Genomic DNA, 23,422 nt, shown 5'->3' on the forward strand with positions numbered 1-23,422 from the left:
ATTGCGCTGCAAATGCACCGCGCAATTAAAAAATATAAATAAAAAGGCAACCTGTATGGTTATAATTAATTATTTAAGGCACTTAAGGAAAACAAATTGTATTTTCTGGTAAGCTGTCTGGGTGTATGAGAGCTGCACTCATGTGCAAAGCTATGTACACGGCCATAAAGCTGGGTGCAAGAAGGCACTCGTTGTTCAGTCTCAGCTTGGAATTTTCGCCAAGAATTGCAAGCTCTCGTTCAGTGCTTGATGCAACGGGCAGACCGCGCACCTTTGCGACAGTAAAGATAAACAAAGCGTGTCATGAGGGCGACATTTATTGCATAAATGAGCCATTTGTATTCAGTGCAGCATATAAATAAAGAAGCGGTCAACACTCTGAAAATTGACGATGAAATTTTGTGCCAGCTCAGAAGAGACACAAGCTCAGCAGTGTGTTGATGACGTCCATTGGCTCTTTTCATGGATCTTTTTTCGAATGAGAGAGTCGAATCGTACCAGCGAGTTCGACTGACGTCAAAAGCCCTTTCATCTCTCGGTTCTTTTAGGTGGAATCAGGGCAGAACGACGCCCGTGCACCACTTGTGATCCCCGGGCAGCAGGACCCAGTCGACCACGTGGATGACGCCGTTGGAGGCTGGAATGTCGGCGCGGTACAGCGGAGAGTTGTTCGCCTCGTACAGCCTCCCTGGGAAACAGCGGGAACTTATTCAACTGCGCTGGCCCTCGGCTCAGCCGGAACGAGCCTTATACCGTTGGAGGCCTAAATTATGGCCACGCCTGAGCACCGAATAATAGGGTTGCTTTATGCGCTCCGTTAAGAAAGGGCCCAACGATCAAGGATCATATACTTAATGGACTTGAAAAAGGGGGTACAGAAGGACGCGTGCACAAGGCGTTAGACATGAACTGCCGCTGGTACTTTCAGCTGTGCTCTATTGAAATTTACATTGCCGCACAACACATCCGACTCATGCGCATCGTCACCTCCTCCCAAGACATGTACATTGATATCAGCCTAAAATGAACATTGCCGCACACAACATCCGACGCATGTGCATCTTCTACTTCTGCCAAGACAAGTGCATCAGTTTCAGTTTGATCACCTTTTACCTACTCGCTCGGTAGGAACGTTCATTGTTTGTTAAACACAAGGATGTATCGCGGCCAGCGTCCGTCGGTGTCTCACGCCTTTTCCTTGTGTACGCGTCCTTGTGTATTCGCTAGTACCCCCCTTTTCAAGTTCATCATGCACCAACTGGCCCAACAGCTTGCGCTAATGCATATATTTCATGCTTTCTGCGTTTTCACTGCATTCATTGTTACACTAACTTTAAAAAATATACACAGTCCAACCAAAATGAATGACTAATGAAAGCATGGCATACACAGGAGCATCCGCACAGACCAACAGACCACTACAAAACCGCACGTAAGCAACAGTCAAATACAGGCATGTATGCAAACGATAAGCATAGGAGCACCACGCTATTTTCCTTTAATAAAGTGAATGGCTTTCTAGAAGCGTTCGGCTATTCGCCCGCATTGAGATGGTTTCCGCGCAATTTCTTAAGGGGACCCCATTTTATAATGCTTATGCTAGTCGTACTCTAACCGCTGCAGAAAAGAATTACACCATAACCGAGCAAGAGTGCCTAGCTGTTGTTTGGGCAGCGCAAAAATTTCGCCCCTATCTCCACGGCCACCATTTTACAGTCGTTACCTTCCATAACGCACTGTGCTGGCTTTCATCGCTAAAGAACGTATCGGGTCGCCTTGGTCGCTGGTTGCTTCGCTTACAGGAGTACGATTTTGATGTCACCTACAAGTCTGGCAAGAAGCATCAGGACGTCGATGCTCTATCTCACTACCCTCTGCCGAACCATGATGACTCACCATCGCCTCTTCGTACTAGCGTACATCCCGTCTCTTCTTCATCGGTTTTACCCATCACAGCGCTCGATTGGCCAAGACCCGACAGCCGATCTGTCCTTGTGTCACACCGACGTGTCGACCCATACTGACGAACTATTCACGAACGCATGCACGCTGCACATTCACCTCCGCACGCCCGACTTCGTCGACAACTTAAGCAATTCAAGCTGCACGGTGGGGCTTTAGATCACTGCATTTATCACGTCGATGGCAACAAATGGGTCCCGACCATAGCGCGTTCTCTGCAACGTCAGGTGCTCGAAGCCTCTCACGTTCATCCGACGGCCGGTCATCTGGGCTACTACAAGACGTACGACAGCATACGAAGTCGCTGCTCCTGGCCTTGCCTCTCTTCAGCTGTTGCGAAGTACGTCGCATTCTGCGTTCATTGGCAAGGCCGCAAACGACTGACAACAGCTCCTTCACCTTTTGCAACCTTTTCCTTGTCCCGCTTCGTCTTTCGAAGTCCTTGGAATAGTCTAGCACGGTCCTTTTCCCACGACCTCAAATGGCAATCGTTGGATTGTAACGGCCGTTGACCATCTAACACGCTACGCCGAGACAGCCTCTCTACAAGCGGGGACTGCCGCTGACGCCGCCGATTTATTTCTACGCAACATTTTTTTACGCCATGGAGCTCCGCGCGTTCTCCGCAGTGACCGCGTCAAAGTCTTCCTCTTTTCTGTCCTTACCGAAGTTCTGCGCGCCTCACAAGACAACTTCCAGTTAACACCCGCGGACCAACGGCTTGACGGACCGTTTTTTGCGTTCCCTCTGAGACACGATTGCAATGTACATCCGCTCCGAACACACAAACTGGGATGCCGTTCGTGACATTCGCTTATAACCAGAGTTGCACGCGTTCCTCTAAGACAGGAACGAAAGCTCCTTCCTCGTTCCTTCCCAATCTTGGAACGAGTTCCCGTTACAAGTTCCTTTAATGCGAAAGTAACGCGTTCCAGTTACACTTCGAACATTGGAACGTGTCGTTACATTAACGATACATTTGGTTTTTTTTAATTAAAATATTGTGTTGCATAATCCGGAGGCGAAATAAAGTGAGCAATTTAAAACTCACATCGAACTACGTATATTACACGAATTTGAACATCGCCGGCTGCAGATTATCTGGAGATAAAAAGAATCCAAAGCTGGACGAATTTTTCCAGGGAGCACCGGACATACTCCAGACATGTCTACCTGCAACTTTGGTGCTCGTCTATTACAAGTGCAACACATATGGCACTTTTCACTTCGGTCTTCAAATGCGCAGTCAGGATACTGCGCTTCAGATCTGCAAATAGAAAGTTACTCACATGCACCAATATCCTCCTGAGACCCGAACACAACAACGGAAGATAATCGCTCTTCAAGGTGGTTTTTATTGTTTACTGTGATGTCTTGAACTTGAAAAACAAGTTTTAAATTTTGAATACCACGGATAGATGTCAAAAGCTCCGTCTCCATGTACGTGAAAAAAAAAAAAAAGACTATCTCCATCATCTCCTCATGTTAGCTGCGGTAAAAACGGCATTTGATTGTTTAAACGCTGAGATGAAGATGGAACTACGTGTAATACAGTCATGTTGCTGCCGCCTCCGGTATTTTCACGCAATCTCGGTGACTTCGAAATACGCCTCGAGGTTTCTTTCGGCCGTCTGGGACGACACAAAGGTCTAGACCAATTTATTGTCCAATTTCTCGAAAGCGGATGACAAGAATGTGAGTAAACCACCACTTTACAGTTACAAATGCACCGTACTTCATACCCAGAGTGAATATTTTGCGTAATGACTTCCGAGTGAATTTCGAAAAAAAGTTGAAGGCAATGTGCAATGTATTGTAAAAGGGGTCTTAGGAGGATATAATTAAATTTCTTGCACAAGAAACCGCATCCAAAGGAACAATACATAGGCGTTTAATGAATGCTGATTCAATATTGCAGTGTGAGTGGGAAAAAAATGTCTAAAGTACATATTCGCAATTTAGTAAAGACCCTTGTTTGAATTCAGCAAGAGTTACATCTCGATATTGGTGTCCAACAGGCCAGCAGGGAGGAAAGAAACTATAGGAGGGAGCGTCACGTGAAAATCTTGAAGCCTTGTCATAAAAAATATAACGGAGAACTCACGAATGAAAATGCACCATAGTCACGTGACAGGCAAGCGGCAGTTCTTTGCGCCTCACGCGGTCGCCCATCCGCCCTGCATGATGTGCTGCGTACGTGCGTGCGTCTGTTCAATGCCGTGGAACGTTTACAGAAGGAACGCCGTTCCCTCTTCCGTTCCTTCGTAATCCTAACGAGTTACCGTTACAGTTCCACCGACCCTTAACGGAGCGGTGGCGTTCCTCCGTTCCTCCGAAAAGGAACTAGTTCCAGGAACGCCGTTCCTTGGAACGCCGTTCCGTACAGCACTGCTTATAACACGGCTGTACGCAACGTACCACCGGCTTTTCTCCCTTTCTTCCTCGTCTACGGCCGCTCTCCAAGTTTCGTTCTGGATGCATCGTTCCTTTCGACTCCTGTACTCCCAGCAGCTTCTCTCGCAGAGCAATTTTTGTCTAGCCTCGCGGACTGCCGCCACCTCGCCCGCATTAACACCGGCATCGCCCAGGACGCTCGGAAGACTCGCTACGACTCGACTCACCATGCTGTGACTTTTTCTCGTGGCGACGAAGTTTTCCTTTGGACTCCTGTGCACGTTCCCGTTTTATGTGAAAAATTACTCACTCAATTTATTGGACCTTACATGCTCATTGAGCAGACATTCCCTGTTAATTACCGCGTCTCGCCTCTTAGAACGCCGTCCGATCCCCGTTGCTGTGGGACAGAGACAGTGCATGTCTCTCGTTTGAAACCATATACTCGACGCATTTCATAATACTCCCGCATGGCCAGGCTGCCGCTTCCACTGCGAGAGCGAATTACTGTGAGCGCAACACTGGATTTCATCTTCATCATCTCTACATATCATCATTCATTGTGCATCTTCCTCATCTGTATATATCATAGTCAGCTATAACGCTTCATCTTCGTGTGGCAGCACGAGCTCGGCTGGTATAAAGCGGTTCCTTATATTTTGCAGCAAGAAAATATTGTAATGAGTTCCACTGAAGCGGAGTCTGGCGAATCAAGATCGCTTTTCGTCCCATCCGCGGTGCCATGCACGCTGAAGGGCGTATCGCACTGTTTCGTTGCATGTGAACGCCACTATTTTCGGTTTTCCCGTATAGGACTCGCTAAACTTGCCTAAACTCAAAAGTTGTCCCCCAACAAACGGTTGATTTACTAAAAAAAAAGTGCTATCACGGCGAGCACCATCAGCTCTAGCTGTGGCGTTGAAACGTGTTTAAAGAAACTGCGCTTTATCCGTGGCGAACTTGCGTAGGCCACCACGCTAGTGGCCTTGCGAGCTTTATGCTACGATGGACCCCGTTTTCCGACGACGGCTGGGCTTTGACGCAAAGCAAGCAGCGACGCCGCCAGGTGGCGACGCTTCTGGCCGTCCGATGCACCACGCTTGTTTTGGGTATGCATTTGTATCTTGCAGCCAACATGTGCACAGCGCAATTTCCTCCTCATTTTGAGCAACGCGGCTTGTTGTTCCACACAACTTGGAAAATATCTGCGAATACGACAGACTTCGGACGAGAAAAGCACAATAAGAACGGTCGACAGCTCCGCTTGCGTTCAGGTGATTCTAGATGTGCGCAAAGACGCGCTGCAGTACGCAGTCGAACACTGCGGCCAGCACCAACTCCGGAGGAACCGGCACATCTCGAGCAGACCAACGGCCTCCGCGTACACTACAGGTGTTGGACGCAGTGGAACGCTGTATATAAATTAGCATGATATATGTTATATAAAAAGTAGCATGAACATTGTTAACAATGCAGGTGCTTTTCCGATCTTTGAAAAAGTAATGATCGATCATGACAGTTTACCAAATCAATCCAATAGTTCTGTGACGGCGCCGGTGCGTAATCATGTGCAGTTTAGATGGCGGAGGTTCGAAGAAGGCGCAGGACAGCGGATCTTTACAGCGACATTCTCTTTCCTTGCCGGAAGAAGGAAACAAACTACCGGAGGAAGCATTCGCCAGCCCATTCTCGCCAATGTCAGCTTGGAGTGTACCAGCCGCACACGTCTGCTCGAAACGTGCTGGGCAATTGTACTTTCTGTCCTGGTCTTTCCTCACCCACTTGCTGCGCTATATCGCGAACGCGGGCCTCTCTTTTTCTGAGCAATTTATGTATTTATCGTCCGGAGGCGATCTTTAAAGAGCGCGCAGAGGTGATCGTCGCGAAGATGGCACTTCAGCGGTAGCTGAGCCCTCGTGAGAATTGTCTCGCAGTGTAAATGATTCTTTCTGGCAGGCGTCAGTCTGATGATGAAGAAAGATCATGGTAGCTAAGCTGGGACAATAAAGACCCGCCACCCCGGACCATCGTCAGATGTTCGGTGGCAAGTTTCGTTTTCTGCCTGATTTGGTGTGCCGACCGAAATATTTCCAATATTATAGGTCTTATTTATAATGTCTTTACAGCATATGGTTGAGATCTGCGACTAGGAGCTCTGTAGGGTGTGATGTTTTGCTGAACATTTGTGTAACTTGCTAGAAAGAGGCAGTTTCCACTAGCGGTAAACATTATTTTGTAGCCTACGTCCCTGATGAGCTAGAACATTGACACTTCTATGCGTCGGTCGTCCCACCTACACATGAAAGTTTCCCGAGAGGTCTTCATCAATACGGTTTATGCAAATTGAGCTTATACTCTATAGCAAAATGGTGACAATACGACATGAGGTCGACAGTTAGTCCGCACGCACTGCGGACTGCACTGCGGCGCAGACCTTAGTTGTTTAATACGTTCTACGTCTCAAACCGGGACAGTGGTCATACAGGCATAACAATGCACCAAAAATCGCGAAGCATTGCTTGCAGATTCTAACACGGGACTTTTATTTGCCAAATATTGAAGACAGAGTGGCCTGCTCAGGGCGGTTTAAGGGGACTGACAAACCGCTTTCCTGGCTCAGTACAGTCTCGGCACAAGTGACCATTCGTCAACTGACTCGAAGCCGTAACCAAGACAATATCATGGGATTCCATGAACCTTGCGCAGTTCGGCAACGCCCCTATCTGTCCCCCACAGAAGGCTTCCGCCTCTCCATTTATTAACAAAGGACTATTATTCATCCATTCGTTCATGTGTTATAGGAATGGGGACGTTTTGCGGATTCAGTAATATTTTTCTTATTTTATTTTTACTTTTTCTGCTTAGCATTATAAACAGTTTTTGTACTGTTCTTTAAAGAAAGTAAAGAGATTTAAAACGACGTTGTTGGTTAATTTTATCAATTTGTTGCGCTGTAACAGGCTGTTCAGTTAACTTTGTTTTCATTAATTACGTCACAAGTTACGCCCTGACGTTTCCAAGCTCTTTGAAATTTATATTTGAAAGCACATGTTCCAGCTTTATTTTTATATACAACCATGATTTAATTGTATTTATGATCATATTTTTAATAAAAATCTAAACCAAAATCTTCAGAAAAGGACAATTTTTTTTTCTTCTTAGGAAAACACTTACTCTGCATCTACAGCTGTAATGCAACTAAAAGCAGCTGCATGTTTAGTGATTAAAAAAAAACGTAGCACCGAAGTGACGACTGCACTTATAGAGTAAATATTTTAATATCTGGATTCCGTTCACATGCATTCGTTATTTTTAAGAGATATTTTTCTTGTGTAGAGTTGCTCTAGCTGGAAAAAAAAAATGTCGCCAAAGTCGACGCAAATAGACTAGTGTTTCATGCATTGCCGAAAACACGTTCAAAAATCTTGAAACATCGTTACAACGCCCTGAAGGATGCAATATAGAGCACATTTTCTAGGATGTCAACAATATCACAATGCTAAGGGTATAAATTTTGACGCCTTGCATATCAAGTGCATCAGTAAAAATTCAGGCACCGGAAAGGCGTGGGGGCCTAGAAATGAAACCAACACGATGAGTGAAATCTTTACTATGCCACTTAGGCTAGACATGCCATTCATATGGAGAGTGACGCCCGTATTGCTTCTATAACTGTTTTATACGAGGCGCAACAATGCACGCCTTGTCGCGCATAATACTTTGGTAGCTATCATGATCATAATCATCAACTATTGAACACTTAAGGGCCCCTCCAGGGTACTACATAAGGGACATAGAAAGAAAGCATACATCAAAACATGACTGCATTAACATGTGAAACTAGTGAACATTTCATAAGACACAGAAGAATGTAATAGTGTGAATTTACACTTTCAGAGCGCAGCTCTTAATGGCCCGTTCCTGCGGCGAGCGGCGTAACCGAGCGAACGAGCACAACAGCGAAAGATGAAAGAAAGACGCCAGCCGCGAACGGCGGAGACCAATGACAGCGGCCCCTTCAGTGACGTGCGCGCGGGAAACTGGTTTCATGCGGACCCGCCCGACCGCTCAATGCGTACCCGTATCTGGTCTCAGCCAGACCGCTCGTTTCGTACTATCGTCTGCTCGCCTATGCTATCACTCGCGCTTGTTTGGTTTGCTTGGTTTGGTCTCGTTCATGCTTGTTTAGGTTGTCATTGGTTACGATTGTTTTGTAATCTGATTGCATGCGCGACTTGTGTTTGTGTAGTACTTTCTGGAAGTCAAGCGGCACCAGCGATTACACTGCAACCTTCGACGAGTCATGTATGAAAGCCAACGCGCTTGACCCGCAGATGAGATTTTCGACGATTGCCGACCCTGCTACATGTCTCTCTCAAATTCTTTGCCTCAACATAGCGCGAAATGAAAACACGTGTAGAGCTGCGCACAAATTTCGCATTAGGGAGTATCGTAATCTTCGGTGAGTTTTTTACACTATTCAAGTCTCTGTAATAATAAACTCAGCCTAAAAGACGGAAATATTCTCTCGGGGCTCCTGTTTCACAAAAGTATAGTGGAAGAGCAAGGATGCAATGATAGAATGCAGCTTGCATTGTACGAAAGCATTGTTGCCTCTACGTACTACTGCAGCCGTCTACGCTGACGCCAACACGGATGGGGAGGTCATTGTGCATAGACTTGAGGTACTGGCCGTCTCGCAGGTCATGGCTGTAGTAGATGCCATCCACGATATGGTACGTGAGGAACTCTGCGCAAGAAAGTGACTGCTCAGAGCCTTTGTCGCACTCGCATATTTCTCGCTTTGTTCTGCGACAATCGAGGTCTGCATGCCCACCTTTGAGGGCAGTGACGTTCCTCTGGTACAGCTTGAGCTCCTCCGGCGGCACCTTGGACAGGGCGTCGTTGCTGGGCAGGAACAGCGTGCGCTGGCCCCCTGCGCAGAGAGTCACCGTGAGCGGCGGCGCGCGCGCAGCGGAGGTGGGGCTGGCTTACGTCGCAGCAGCTCGGAGACGCCCGTGCCCGTGGCGAGCGTGAGGAAGCCGTCGTACTTTGCGCAGTCCGACAGCGTCGCCAGCACGTCCCGGTCGGCGCTGGGCGCCAGTGGCCCGCTGAGCACGTGCACGACGCCGCCGCGCGGCCCGCTGGCGTCGGCAACCGCCACGCGGTGGCCGTTCACCGTCACCACCTGCACCCCAACACTCGTGCATGGAACACAACAACGAGCATTTCGAAAGTGGAACATGTGTTCGCTTGGCTTTGACGGCAGCGTGTTCAATCTCTTCGCTTAAGTTGATAACTTGAAGAATGGCTTCCAATTAAGCTACTCATTTCCTTCATCAAAGATCAATAATTAAATAGTTATTTGTCAGATATTGGTTGGTTACGCACATAACTGCGCATATTATTCCTTATCTGGAGGATGCCAACCTGGACACTCAATAGTAACAATAACGTCACCGTGATTTACTGCTATAAGTTTAAAAATGTGCTGCACTAAAAAAAAGCACCCGGTATACATAATATATTTACATCGCTCACATCGGCCTTTGAGTTTCAGGTCTAACGACATCGCTGGGTCAGACAAGTACGTGTTTAAGCGATCGCTATGACGCTTCCAACCAGGTCATGTGCAAAAATTGAGCGACCGAACACAGGCTGCGTCGAGTAGGCAGACAATGCAGCGGACTTGAGACGACCTGACGCAGATTGTGCGCGATCTCTCCTGCCAGCCGTTTGCCTGCACGTACTTCTGCCGGCCAACTCGAATTCTATCATTACCGGTTACCGGCTCTCCCTGGTTTGCCTCTACGCTTTCAGATCAGTGGCCTACTGCAGACGTAGAGCCAATGAGCTTCCGTTGCATAGGACACGTTTCCCGACCAACCCCCCCCCCCCCCCCCCCCCCCCCCGCGCCTCTATCGGTATACGACCAAATCCGCGACCATTCCGGGGTTTCAAACCTTCTGTTTAAGCCACAAGCCTACGCTTCTGGTTTCGCACCGAACAAGCTTTCGTCATCGTTATTACATCTACATGCATCTCCACTACCTCAAGTAGTGCACACACCAGTCACAATTTAATCCAGTCTGCTGTCGCGCGTCTGTTTTGTTCCCGGGCTCGTATTTTGTTCAAATTTACTGTGGCAGTTGAGCCAACGCGGTTTCTGGGAGGCGGCATCAAAAATATGCTCACGAGCTAGCGTGCTACGTTGCAAATTTAGCACCTTGGTGCGATTCCGCGGGCGATCCAGTGCACAACCAACGAAAAAGCTCTTACGCCTCGTTCGTAAAAACAAATTTCAGTCAATCACCCTGGACCATAGATGGCAAGGGCCTGGCAAGGGCCTGCAATGTGTCCAACGTCATGAGTGGTTGGCATCGGCTCTAACAGCTTTACTTTGTGAGTTGTTAATCGATATGGGCATTTCCCTAGCTTACAGTGCCAGAGAGGACACAGCCCATTCAATGTACGACTGCCGCAGCGATCGGACAGCCGCAGCCAATCACAGCGCAGATGAACTGCGTCATGGCGCAGCCTCCCACTGAGAACCCGGTCCGATCATCCCGTGCTCGCCTGCATTGCTGGCGGCATAAAAGTGGGCTGCACTTCGTTTCTGACGCGAAATAGTCCATTGAGTGGGACTCTTGTGAAAATACGAGGCATGTCTTCTCACTCACCGACCGCCATAGCGTGGCGCCTGGCTGGAACGTTTGGTTTTGGCACCGACGGAAAGCAAATTACATTTATATAAGCGCGGCATATTTATACAAATGTTGACGAAAATAAGCGCGAGCTGCTGCCGGATCGCATGCACCGCCGGCTCAGCAGGGACGATTGCGAAATCTCTTCCGCTGGGGTAGCTTTTATTACACAACCAAGTTCTTCATCTTGGCAGCAAGTTTTCCGCGAGATGCCGAATATAGTCATGCGCCGCTCGCTGCCTTACCATGTTTAAACGTGGCGGTAGTATACGGCATAGATATCAGTGCCATCGAGGGGTAGTTTTGCTTTCGTGTTGCACATGCGCAGTAAAAGCGTGAATCGAGTAAGTGTTTCTAAACTCATGACTGTAAGTTTAAACAACATAAATTTAGTGCACGTGTACTACATAGATGTCGTAAAGCTGCGCACTCTCAGACTCTTTCATTGGATAAAAACATTTTTACAAAACTTCATTCTTGACCGGGCAGACAAATAGCGTCTGTATTCGTCGTATGTTGTGCACCGCGCCTGCGCATAGCACATCTTGGCTAATGTGCGTTGTAGAAGCCGTTAGCCTCTAGTTGGTCGGGATTCTTCGTGCCCGCGTGCGCGGCTCTCACTCGCACAAAAATGTGGGCCGATCCCGGAGACAATGCAAAGAAGCGGGAAGCGCACAATGTGCTGTTTCTCCTAGAGGCATCGCATGACGTCATCAGGGGACATCATCACTTGACGAAGATGTCATCGCGTGACGTCACGTTTGACGAGATGACACCATCAGATTACGTCATCAGGCGATATCGTCACGTGACGATGCCGTTATTCTCGTATATTCGAATTGCAATCCGAAGCTATCCTGTCTGCAGCTTGTGTGCAAGTCGCCCTTTAAGAATTTTCTGATGCAATTTACTTTGAGAACTGCAATTAGTTCAATAACGCACTTGCGCACATGTATTTCCGCACATGTCCGCGCGTGCGTGACGTACGTGTGCGCACAATGTATCTGTCCTTGATGCGTGGGCGCTCTGCATCTGTTGCACAGCGTGTGCTGCGACCGTAATCGACATTATGGCGAACACTGTCCGCCTCCTAGCGGCCACTCGGTCACACGGCAGCTGAAAAGGGGCTTTGTATTTGAGTTTCCGCTTAACAGAAATACGCTTTCTCATATATTCGAATAACAATCCGAAGCTATCCTGTCTGCAGCTTGTGTGCAAGTCGTACTTTACTAATTCTTTGACCCAATTCACTTTGAAAAACTGAATTAGTTCAAGAACTTAAAACCCCTCCCTTACCGGCAACAGGGGTGCACGCGAAGCTTGTCCAACCCTACAGGAGGGGTTGGTTAGTTTTTTTTAATTTTATTTTATTTTTTGAGCATTTGAGACACATTAAAGAGACATGGTTATTGGCGGAGGATGAAAAACGGTGAATTCACCCGGCAAGCTCGCGCACGTTCACGGGCCCGCTCCCGTCGTCGTTCTTTGAAGGCTGCCTCCTCTTCGGCGGAGCGGACCAAGCGCGGACCTATCGCCCAGCTGGCCTTTAACTGGCGAGAAACGGCGCGCGCGGAGCGAGCGAACCCTCCTTTCCCTTCTCCGGAGGGAGGGGCACTTGTGATTGGCAGGGAGAGTGGCGTGATCCGGCACGCCACTTGCGGGAGCGGAGGGTTTCTGGCCGCCATCTGCGGGTGAGGAGGTTTTTCGCGTACGACGACAGCCACACTGACGGCACGAGTCAGGCAATACAAGCTTCGCTTGAATAAGGCACTTGCGCTTGGCGGAGGGCCTAGAGAAACGAGCATGTATGCTGCACTGCTGCACGAGTGCGCGTGACGTACGTCGCTTATGGTGGTAGTGCTTGTCTAACGTCGATCGTGCTTGTCTAACGTCGGCAACAGCTTCGCTGTACATCTATTTTCACCAGGTTTTTCTTATGCAGCAGCTGTAAACATAATGCGGTATTCACATGACGTCGTTCGGCGAGATGTCAGGCAGGTCTCTCCGCTACGCGTCCGAGCCGCCCGGCCGAAACAAATGTAGACCGGCGGAACGTGGAGGCCGCCACGCAGTTACGCCGTAAGACGAGCTCTAGTTTCGGTTTCCAAAAACATACGCGCCTAGCGGTTGCCAGACATCCTGAGATTTAGTGGGATTATGTAAACTAGCTGGCGTTGTTCGCATTTTTTGGCCATCTCTAGTTTTTAGAAATAAATCAAGTTGAGTGGACGGGAAAGAACACTTCTTTCTGTTGACTCAATGTTTGCCTGCTGCTATTGTGAATTTTAAATCGGGCACTACGCGGGAAGTGGCTGACGGCGTGCGTCCGCTCACCCTCGCCGTTTGTTCACCGATACTGCAGGTCGGCTCGCGGGTGATCTGCTTCGGCTGTCGTGCTTAGTATGAAGATGCGGGAGACAGAAGCTCGATAGGCGTCATAGAACGTAAGACGCAGGAAAGCAAGTCATGCTTTCCAAAGAAGCATTATTAAGCATTACCAAGCGAACATTAGACGAACATTGCTAATAGAGGCATCATCTCTGGAGCTCTGCAGTTTTCCAACACCAGGATTTAAAGTTGTGCCAAGTTTTCAGATGTTTCAATGACGACAGGTGAGCACAAGTCATTTACGAATTTGCTCAGCAGGTACTCGTTTTGCATGATGCAACAGTGTTACAGGGGCACTTGGTTTCTGTACAAGCCTTGGTGACATAAGTACTATGCCAACAATGACTCGATTCATTTCTTTTGACGGTCACTAGTATTTGTGCTGCCGATAAAATACTTGTAAATGACGGAATTCAGTTCATGTTAGCTGGGCTACACCTTTTGTTCACAATCTGCTATGTCCACGTATATTGCAAAAAAATAAAATCCATAATAGATAAAAAGGCACGATCGATCTATTTTATTGAGATTTAAGATCAGCGACGATGAATTCCTGCGCAAGCACAATTCTTAGTTCAGTTTTTATGTGCCGCTATTGTGACATTGGTGCAGATATAAGTAACCCCTTCTTGAGAAGTGTTGTACCGCCGACGGCTGTAGGAGCCCTCAGAAGAAAGACAGCTTGAGAAACTTTTAGCTGCAGTCATTGGTTGTCACGTAGCTTCTTTTTTCAGAGACTGTAAAATGGCTAGAAATTTTAATGTAACTTGGGAAATTCTGGTACCTTTGCTATCTTTTTGTTTACAAATTAGATATTTTAGAAAAAAATTGCTATTGATATTTCCACCTTGCTTCAAAACAAAGCGCAGTACAAATGTGTGAATAAAAATATAACGTTCAACTCCGATTCGTGTGCACCTTTGAGTGACTGAAAAATCACTCATATTTAATTGATCCACTAATAATTGCATAGTGCTACATGGATGAAGGCGCTACGGAGTGTCTTTCCTGATGACATGAGTGCACTTCCGGATTTTTATGACAACGTAAACAAGTTCACCGTACGAAAGCACGAACAGAAAAGGAAAAACAAAATTCGCAGGACATGAAAGCCGCGTCTGCCATGAACGCCCGGACAAACGACGCTAGTCGCATGTCATGGGAAAAGGACGAGCATATACCTGTCTCCTTCCTCTTAAGCATGTCACCAGTGACGTCATGAATGAGCCTCGTTGTTTTGTTTGTGATTTTTTTAGTAGAATACCGGTCCCAGTGGTGGGCGCTCGCGCGACGCGTGGGCATGCGACCATGGGCTATGTCGACGTCCCATTGGAGGTACATGGAGTTCGCGCACCCTGGTTACGGCGAGAAATGGACCATCTACAGTCTAGCCTCCGGGGCCGGAATAGAACACCTCACGCCAGAGCCTCTAGACCACAGTGCATCGGCCGCTAGTTTACCTGGCCGGTAACACGCTGGCCTGCAGTTCGGGTGCACTGAAGTAAGCGTGCAGAGTTTGCGCCTTCGCCAAAAAACACGGCGGTTGCTCGCCGCGCACTTGTGCGCATGTGCTGCAGCAATAGCTGATCGACGCGCTGCTGCGAGCTACGGTCAACGCACCGAACTATCACGGGTCAAATTTTTGGTGATCCTGGGTAGCCAGCCTGACGTATTCGACTTCACCGGTCACTGCCTGCTGGAAACACCCGACTATATCCGCGCCTTAACAAAGCGAATTTTTCAAGTGGCGCGACGCAATTGCGACTGCTGCCGCCTTATAAGTCGATACCCGCATTAATTTACGAGTTTTATGGCTTAAGCTTACAGATCCCGACATCCTATAACTCCGCCTGAGAGGAGTTATAAGATGAATCCATAACTGAAGCCACAAAATTACTCTGCAATTAGCTGGAAGAACGGTACTCGACGACCACTGCTATCACGTCGAACGCCACGGACGCTTCAATGGCGCCGACACAAGGGCTCATGAGGCGGCGAGCGAAATTATGCATTCCGACCACAACCGCTTCCGCCTTTCATAACCCCGCATCCGTGGCCGGTGGCAAACCAAACACCACTTATCGGGCACCCCGTAGAAAAAATTTCCAGTCCTCAAAAATAGCAGAAACAGCAGCAAGCATAACACGCCATGAATAGACCCAACGTTGCCACGGAAAATGCTGCAGTCTTGCCGAGTAATCCTACACAACAGAAGATCGCGGATCAAACACTTTTCATCAAAAAGTGGAGAACCTACAAACAAAAGCAGACAGCGCCACGACAAGGCGCGTAGAGTTTCCACCACGGATTACAAAAACCATGCCCGGGTACAGTGACGAAAAGGTCGCAGCCAGCGTCTTTTCGTGGGGCTGTTCAGCCTTCGCGAAGCAGCGCGTCTGCGCCAGAAGGCCTGACCGCCAGAAGAAGCCCCAAAAAATGTAACTGGTACTCCTGCGGCGCGCCCAGGAGACTATTATTGCTGCCGGATTCCGGTGCCGCCCCTCTTCTCCCTAACTCCCTTTTCTCCAGTCAGGCCACGAGCCATCCCTTCCGATGTAAAATGTTCTCTTCATACATTCATTCATGGTGCAGCGGAGACGCGGCGCGCCCAAGCAGCCGAAACCGACAAGGCTAGACTATGTCAAGCATGGCATGTCAAGTTGCCAGACAGCCACAAATGTTCTATCCGCTCGGGTGGTCGTAGCAACCGCGCAAGACCCTCTGCGCCTCTCAATGGCGTGAGGTGCGCGTGGCGTGATGCCCGCTAGCGAATACCACCGGCTTTCTCCACCACGGTACGGGACACGTGTACGGGACACGTGTCCCGTACAGCCCGATTCAAGAAGAGTTACACCTTCACCGCAGGGTTCCTTGAAGACCGTGCCTTTCAAATACAGATCGGTCAATGCAGCTGCTGGATGCAGCCAAAAAATCGGGTGGGTGTCCTGTCAGGATCTGTCGTAGCACAAATCTTATTCAACTTTGCTACACACACGTTGCCGAAGTTATTGAACTCCGTGCAGGGAATACATCATGTCGCATACGCCGACGGTCTGATAATTTGGGTGACAGAGAACTCAGTAAGACAGCAGCAGGAAGACATCCAGAACACCGTCGACGTTATGCACGCATATGCAACTTATATAGAGCTAAGCATTGCGCCTGAAAAAAAAAAACAGAATTGCGCACGAATGCACAAGAAAAGAAGCGGCAGCTTCACTCATCATCATCATCAGCAGCAGCAGCAGCAGCAGCAGCAGCCTATATTTATGTCCACTGCAGGACGAAGGCCTCTCCCTGTGATCTCCAATTACCCCTGTCTTGCGCTAGCTGATTCCAACTTGCGCCTGCGAATTTTCTAACTTCATTAACCCATCTAGTTTTCTGCCGTCCTCGACTGCGCTTCCCTTCTCTTGCTTCCCTTCTCTTGATATCCATTCTGATATCCATTCTGTCCACCAGTTATCCGCCCTAGGCATTACATGGCCTGCCCAGCTCCAATTTTTCCGCTTAATGTCAGCTAGAATAACGGCTATCCCCGTTTGTTTTCTGATCCACACCGCTCTCTTCCTGTCTCTTAACGTTAGTCCTAAGATTTTTCGTTCCATCGCTCTTTGTGCGGTCCTTAATTTGTTCTCGAGCTTCTTTGTTAACCTCCAAGTTTCTGCCCCATATGTTAGCACCGGTAGAATGCAATGATTGAACACTTTTCTTTTCAACGACAGTGGTAAGCTCCCAGTCAGGATTTGGCAATGCCTGCCGTATGCACTCCAGCCCAATTTTATTCTTCTGTAAATTTCTTTCTCGTGATCAGGGTCCCCTGTGAGTAATTGACCTAGATAAACGTACTCCTTCACAGACTCTAGAGGCTGACTGGCGATCCTGAATTCTTATTCCCATGCCAGGCTATTGAACATTATGTTTGTCTTCTGCATATTAATCTTCAACCCCACTCTTACACTTTCTCGGTTAAGGTCCTCAATCATTTTCAGCTCAGCTTCACTACAGAGCAGCAACTCATAGATTCTGGGGATGTAGGACTGTAATGCTAATACATGGCCCGGGCGAACCGTGCAAACAAATGCTCTACGTACTCCGTCGCATTGCGAATGAGACACATGGGGCGAAAAATGTTGCAGTTTGTTCAAGCATCCGCTATATGTCGCATAGCGTAGCCATACATCCGGTCACGCGAACGCGTGATGCATCAAGTCACATTACAGACTTTCATGCATTCTGGCAGCGCGATTGACTGGACAAGGAACACACACAAACATAACGACAGATTACAGGCCTGCACAACTACACGGGAATGGACGCAAGAGCAGCAGGGGTATTAATGACCTCTGCGAGCTACTGGCGACATACTAACGAGCAGGAGCCGTGAGATCGTTCAAGGTGTGCCAGTAGTTACTTAATGTGAATGAGACGCACAGCATCAAAGGAAGAAATACCGATGCCCTCTCCTACCATCGGTTTTTCTTCCTCTAATACTGTGCGTCTAATTCAATTGAAGTAGCATGTACCAACTAGCCCCACAAGAAGTCATACTCAGGTAGGCATATACTGACTAGGCACAACACTCTGCACAGATCTGTACTCCCTTCCTCAATGTGCACCACCGTGGTGGCATACCGTAATTATGGACGGGAAACCGCAACTCCCTCAACCAAAAAACACCTGGCTGCTTTACACAAAAGATTATTTCCGCGGTACATGCAGCAACCTGCTCCACCAGAACGTGCTATATACACAGACGCTGCCTTACCATCCAAAAACATCGGTCAGCGTAGTTATGCTACAGTTAGGTACATCCAGATACAGTTCCGCCACTGGCGCACACGCAAGTCCCGCAATATTTTAAGAATAAAAGCGTTTTGTTCCAAAATCAACATTTAGCATGAAGCTGCATCGCGGAAATTGGTAATTTGAAACAATCACTCGGTAAAATCAAAACAATTAAAATTACCCTATCAAACGGTGCAAGCATTCTTCAAAACCTCGCGAGTGAAGCACGGCGACAACTTTGAACAAAACTGAACCCGCTTCAGTTAACGCACTATAGTGCAAACACACTGGCCAACATTAACGACCACCTTACGTAGTTTTTTCTGTATGCTGACACACCCGAATTCAATTGGCTACTACGCAAACTCACTATAAACTAAAATAAAACACACAGGGTGTTCAATCTTTAGCACTAAAATGTGTTCTTTTTTCGCATGCCACTTTTACGTCATTAATCCGTCACTAATCCGTCATTAATCCAATTACGTCACTTTTACGTCATTAATGTGGCCAGGGTGACACCATCTACCGAGCTCTGAGACACTTCAGCCTCTTCTTCCTCAACCAACGTCATTTTGTCCACAGCAGTACAAACTCGTACGTGACAATATATGCCACCGACTGAGGCACTGTCAGCGCCATGAGAGAATTCCCTCTCGGCTGAGCGTCCTTTTCGTTGGCTGTATGGGTTACTCTCACTCTCTTGCAACTTAGCAACACCTGTACTCGGCGCAAATACGGTTGTTATCACAGCGGCCTTGCATAGGTACTTGAACTTTACGCAAAAATTGACTAGTAACAGATTTCGTGGGTGAAGTCGAACGCCTCTAAACAGTAATGCGTTTACAACGAAACGAATTGTACAACAAAGGACGTGTCTCAGCCAAATTTATATTTCATACATATGCATTCTGAACGCCTGTTCACCGAAGATGTACACTGAACTTGCTTTACACCCGTAACGGGGCCGTCACTGAGCTGCTCGGCTCAGTCCCAGCAAGGTCACGAAGATCGGCCGCATATAATGGGAGCGACTTCTTTCATCTCCTGAGTTGGTGTTAAATATTGGTTTCCTTTGGCTGAACGTGCTTATTTATTGCAAGCGGTACGCTGCATGATCTTTACAACATAGCGAGCTGTATAGCCGACAAGTTTGGAGGCCCCAGGTACTTGTTGATAACGCGTGTACCGCCACACATTCTGCAGAATGTGCACACACCTGCTGCCGAGTGCCAGTGGAGGCCTTTTTTTGTTATTAATCATGAACAGAAGAGCGCTATGTGTCCGAGGCAGCACTGAATTTTCTTGGTTATTAGCGCTTTTTCATGAAATGAGGCACTGTGATCTCGTTCGCTGCGCTCTGTACAAATATTGCCAGCTTTGCATTCTACTGAACACAATTGATTCACTCGGTAATAAGATGGAATTGGCGTGTCGGCGCATGCATTCCTAGACAACTACGAAAAGGGACCACGGTAGGGTTGCAGTGGCGACTGCAATCTACCGTCGGTAGCACTGAAGGGTTTGTCCGCGCCAGTCTCCTGTGTGGGATGCACTGGACACACAACAAGCCGAGGTGTGTACTCACGCCGTTGGCAGCATTGCGGCGCACGTTCAGTCGCGCACCAGCCCTGGTCGTGAAGCTGCCCCCACGCGTGAGCTCCTCGAGTGCCACACGTGACGGCAGCACGTGGTTGAGCATGGCAGCCTGGCGCGCCGTGCGCCCGGAGCTCCACGAGCCGAGCAGCTCGGGTGACGTCAGCTCCAGGCTCTCGTCCGCCGGCAGGAACAGCGTGTACACGCCTGCGTCATGTAGCGCAGCCCACAGGGGGCGTGGCTCTTACTCGTCCCTTCAGCGGAAATCTCGCGTGTGCGAGAAATGACCGAGAACTCCAATAGACAGATGGCTTTAGAATAGCGTGCCTTAAGCACGCAAAGAAGTAGCATTATGCTCACTGCGCATGCTCCAAACGTTATCGCGTTTTCGTGGCCTACGGTCGCTATATTAACGTACTTAGCAAGATTCATTTAATTTAATTCTGGGTTTTTTATGCGCCAAAACCACGATTTCATTATGAGGCACGCCGTAGTGCGGGACTCCAGAATAATTTGGGCATTTTCGCATTTCGGAATAAACGGGCGTTTTCGCATTTCGCCCCCATCGAAATGCGGCCGCCGCGGCCGGGATTTGATCTCGCGACCTCGGTCTTAGCAGCGAAACACCATAGCCGCTAAGCCGCCGGGTACTTAGCAAGATTAACGCATGTATACGCTAAGAACTAACACTGTCAAACACAGAGGTTCGCGTTCGTACTCACGTCTACTCCCACTCACGCCTTCGAAATGAGTATGGGCGAGTGAGTGTACTCATGAGTGCGTCAAACATGACAGCACCCCCCGCTTAAGTATGCTCTGTCGCTATCGATGATGGCGAATAGAGAGCTTCCGCGTCCTCCCACTTGTCTGGAAACAAAAATCATGAGCCCGCTCAGTTTCTGCGGTGATCGCTTGGCAACTGTGGTGGTCGTAGGCCTCACGGGACGGCAAAGAAACTACTGAGTACACGGCATAGAAACGGCACGTTTGAGCTTATTGTGTGCTGTGTCTTGGACCACCTGACGAACCACCAGTGTCCACTTACGTTGCCGTACATTAATCCAGAAAGTATTAAAGTACTCTGCTTAAACTAAAATTGTTCAAGTCGCGCACACCGTCAAATAATGCATACTGCTTGCGTTGAAAGCACGTAACGGCTTGTACGGCTCTCACCGCTGGACGTACGCCATTTAATGAAGCACGCTGGACCGGGATTCGAGCGGCAGGTGACACTTTCTCGCCAGTTTTCTGGACAATAATAATTCTAGGGGTCCCAAAGCTGCCCGTATGGACAGCAAACTGCCCCGACAACACAAAACATCCCGTGGATGATCCGGGAAGATCCGAACGTTCTAGCTTTTTATGGGACCTACTGAGGACGGCCACAGCACCATGCCCACGATGAATTTTAAACACAACATATAGTGCTGGACTTATCGCGAACCTAACTTGACATATATCCGAGCAACATCCTCAGCAGGATATTCTCAGGACGGTGCATCCAAGTGTGTTTATTTGCGAGCTTCATGTTTGCCCGAACGAAATTGAACATAACCAAAAAGAAAGTACAAATGGCACACTGCAAAAAGAAAAAAAAACGTTTATTTGTGCATTATTTTGTTTTAAGCTTTATTATTATTATTATTATTATTATTATTATTATTATTATTATTATTATTATTATTATTATTATTATTATTATTATTATTATTATTACGTTATTCCAAAGCGCACTTTGCACAAACGGTTCTGTTGACATAGAAAAGCCGATCTCGAAGGCTATGCTAGTGTAAGTGCATAGGTGGTGATGCACCTGTAGTTCGTTTGATACCGAACTGCTTTTTAGTGGTGGTAAGAAAAAAGACGCAAAATGTGTGAGACTTTAGAGCACATGAAAGCGCACAAATATCAAAACGGAGCCCTACAACACGGGTTCTGATATCCAAGCTGCGTCATGTTTATATTAACCCAATTTGTAAATGATGAATTGTCCTCTAATTACAGTGCCAAACAGTAGTGCCGTGGAACACGTCCTGACATCATCCTAAAGTGGTCCTCAAATTATGTACCTGGTATGTTCGCAATATCTCACTTGGGACAGGCAAATGGACCTGATCAGGAGTCTTTTAAGATTAGTGCAGGACATCCTTAGGATGTACGAATGTCCTGATGCCGACATCCCAGATACTTACTGAGGATGACTGGCCAGAATTGAATATGGCAACCTGATTTACCTCAAATGAAAACCATACCCGCAGCCAGCACGGCAGACCAGCGCCGTGTCTGCCACCATTTCTTGTGGTCCCATCCGTTCGCGCAGCTTCCAAAAGATTAATCACAAACTTGCCAAAGTAAAAACCTTGTTGGAAGCGCAGAATTATTACTTGAACAAGCCGGAAGGAAAAATAAGAAGAAAAAAAAAAGACATTGGGAACAAGGAAGCGAAAAAGAGACAGGTAGCGAACAAGGGACTCGGCCAGAGAGGCCTTGTTCACTTTTAAAAAAAAAAAAATGTTGATTTGGAAACGCGACAGTGAGAACACTTTCGGACTGTACCCCTAGGAGGCCCGGTCGCCCATCACAACCAAAATAAGCCTTACCGTCGTGGCCAGTGAGACCGATGAGCTCGATTTCGGTGATTCCAAGGCGATCAAGAAACCGACCTGCTCCTAGGCTCTCGGCCACCTGGCGCAGCGATCGATTACCGAGGCTGGTCACCGCAGCCGAGCTGGCGGGGCTGCATCCATCCACGTGGTGCGTGGAAGAGCCCTTGTGGAGCTTTCTTTTTCCCGTCTTGGCTAGTTGGTCGAGCGAATTGTAGACTGGCCTCTTGCCCGCACTATCGTCGGACACGTCCGCCTCTTCTTCAGACTGCAGTGGCCCGAAGGCTGCGGACCTCGGCGGCTGCAGTGCCATGTCCAGTGCTTCGTCAATAGCCTGCGCTGGGAGGTACCGATTTCTCGGAAAGCCAGCCGGAGGCTGGATTTGAGCGAAGTTTGGGCCGTTCGGGTGAATGTGGTCCAGCAGCTCGGTGGGCAGCCACACGTAGAACGCCGGTATGTCGTCGGCGGCGCGGCCTTTCTTCGCCTTTGAGCGACCAGCGAGCACGGGCTGCCAGCCGCCGTCCTCAACGCGCGGCTTGCTCAGCTGAGCCGACGCCGCGATCGCCGTCGCTGCGAGCATCCACAGTGCGTTCATCGCGGCGGCCGGTTCGGGGGGGGGTGGTGCCGCCGCCGTCGGTGCCGCCGCTTCTTAAGCAGTGCGGGGAGAGGAGGAACGCCCACGTGATCCACGCGCAACCGAGGGGCTTCTGAACACACTGCCGCTGCTTCCGGCACACGAACGTTGGCCACATTCTCGCTAGGGCACCGAAAAATTCCGCTCCACCAAATTTCTCTCCCTTGTGCGTGGAGCTAGATAAAACACGTGCATTGAATGGGAAACAATTTCATCTCTATCTCGCTTGGTGCTGTGCAGAGGAGTGGCGGACACTCCATTCTGAAAAAAATGCCGGGTGCGGTGTTTAGGACCGGTACTTATATTGCTCAGCTAGTGGGGCTTCGTTATTGTCAAGCAGATCGCGTGAGGGA

At 48.5% G+C, this 23,422-nt stretch overlaps 1 protein-coding gene across 1 annotated transcript; it reads right to left on the bottom strand.

Annotated features, from left to right (window-relative positions):
- Positions 1–315: 315 nt before the first annotated feature.
- Positions 316–23,030, bottom strand: LOC119456411 (periostin). The gene is made up of 6 exons (XM_037718145.2): positions 22,433–23,030; positions 19,825–20,039; positions 9,352–9,544; positions 9,194–9,292; positions 8,981–9,106; positions 316–688 (listed from the first exon to the last, which is right to left on the bottom strand). The coding sequence occupies exons 1-6, from the start codon at positions 23,028–23,030 to the stop codon at positions 555–557; spliced, it is 1,365 nt and encodes a 454-aa protein (XP_037574073.1). The 3' UTR covers positions 316–554.
- Between the last annotated feature and the right edge of the window lie 392 nt (positions 23,031–23,422).

Source organism: Dermacentor silvarum, chromosome 1, assembly GCF_013339745.2.
Source record: "Dermacentor silvarum isolate Dsil-2018 chromosome 1, BIME_Dsil_1.4, whole genome shotgun sequence".
NCBI lineage: Eukaryota > Metazoa > Arthropoda > Arachnida > Ixodida > Ixodidae > Dermacentor > Dermacentor silvarum.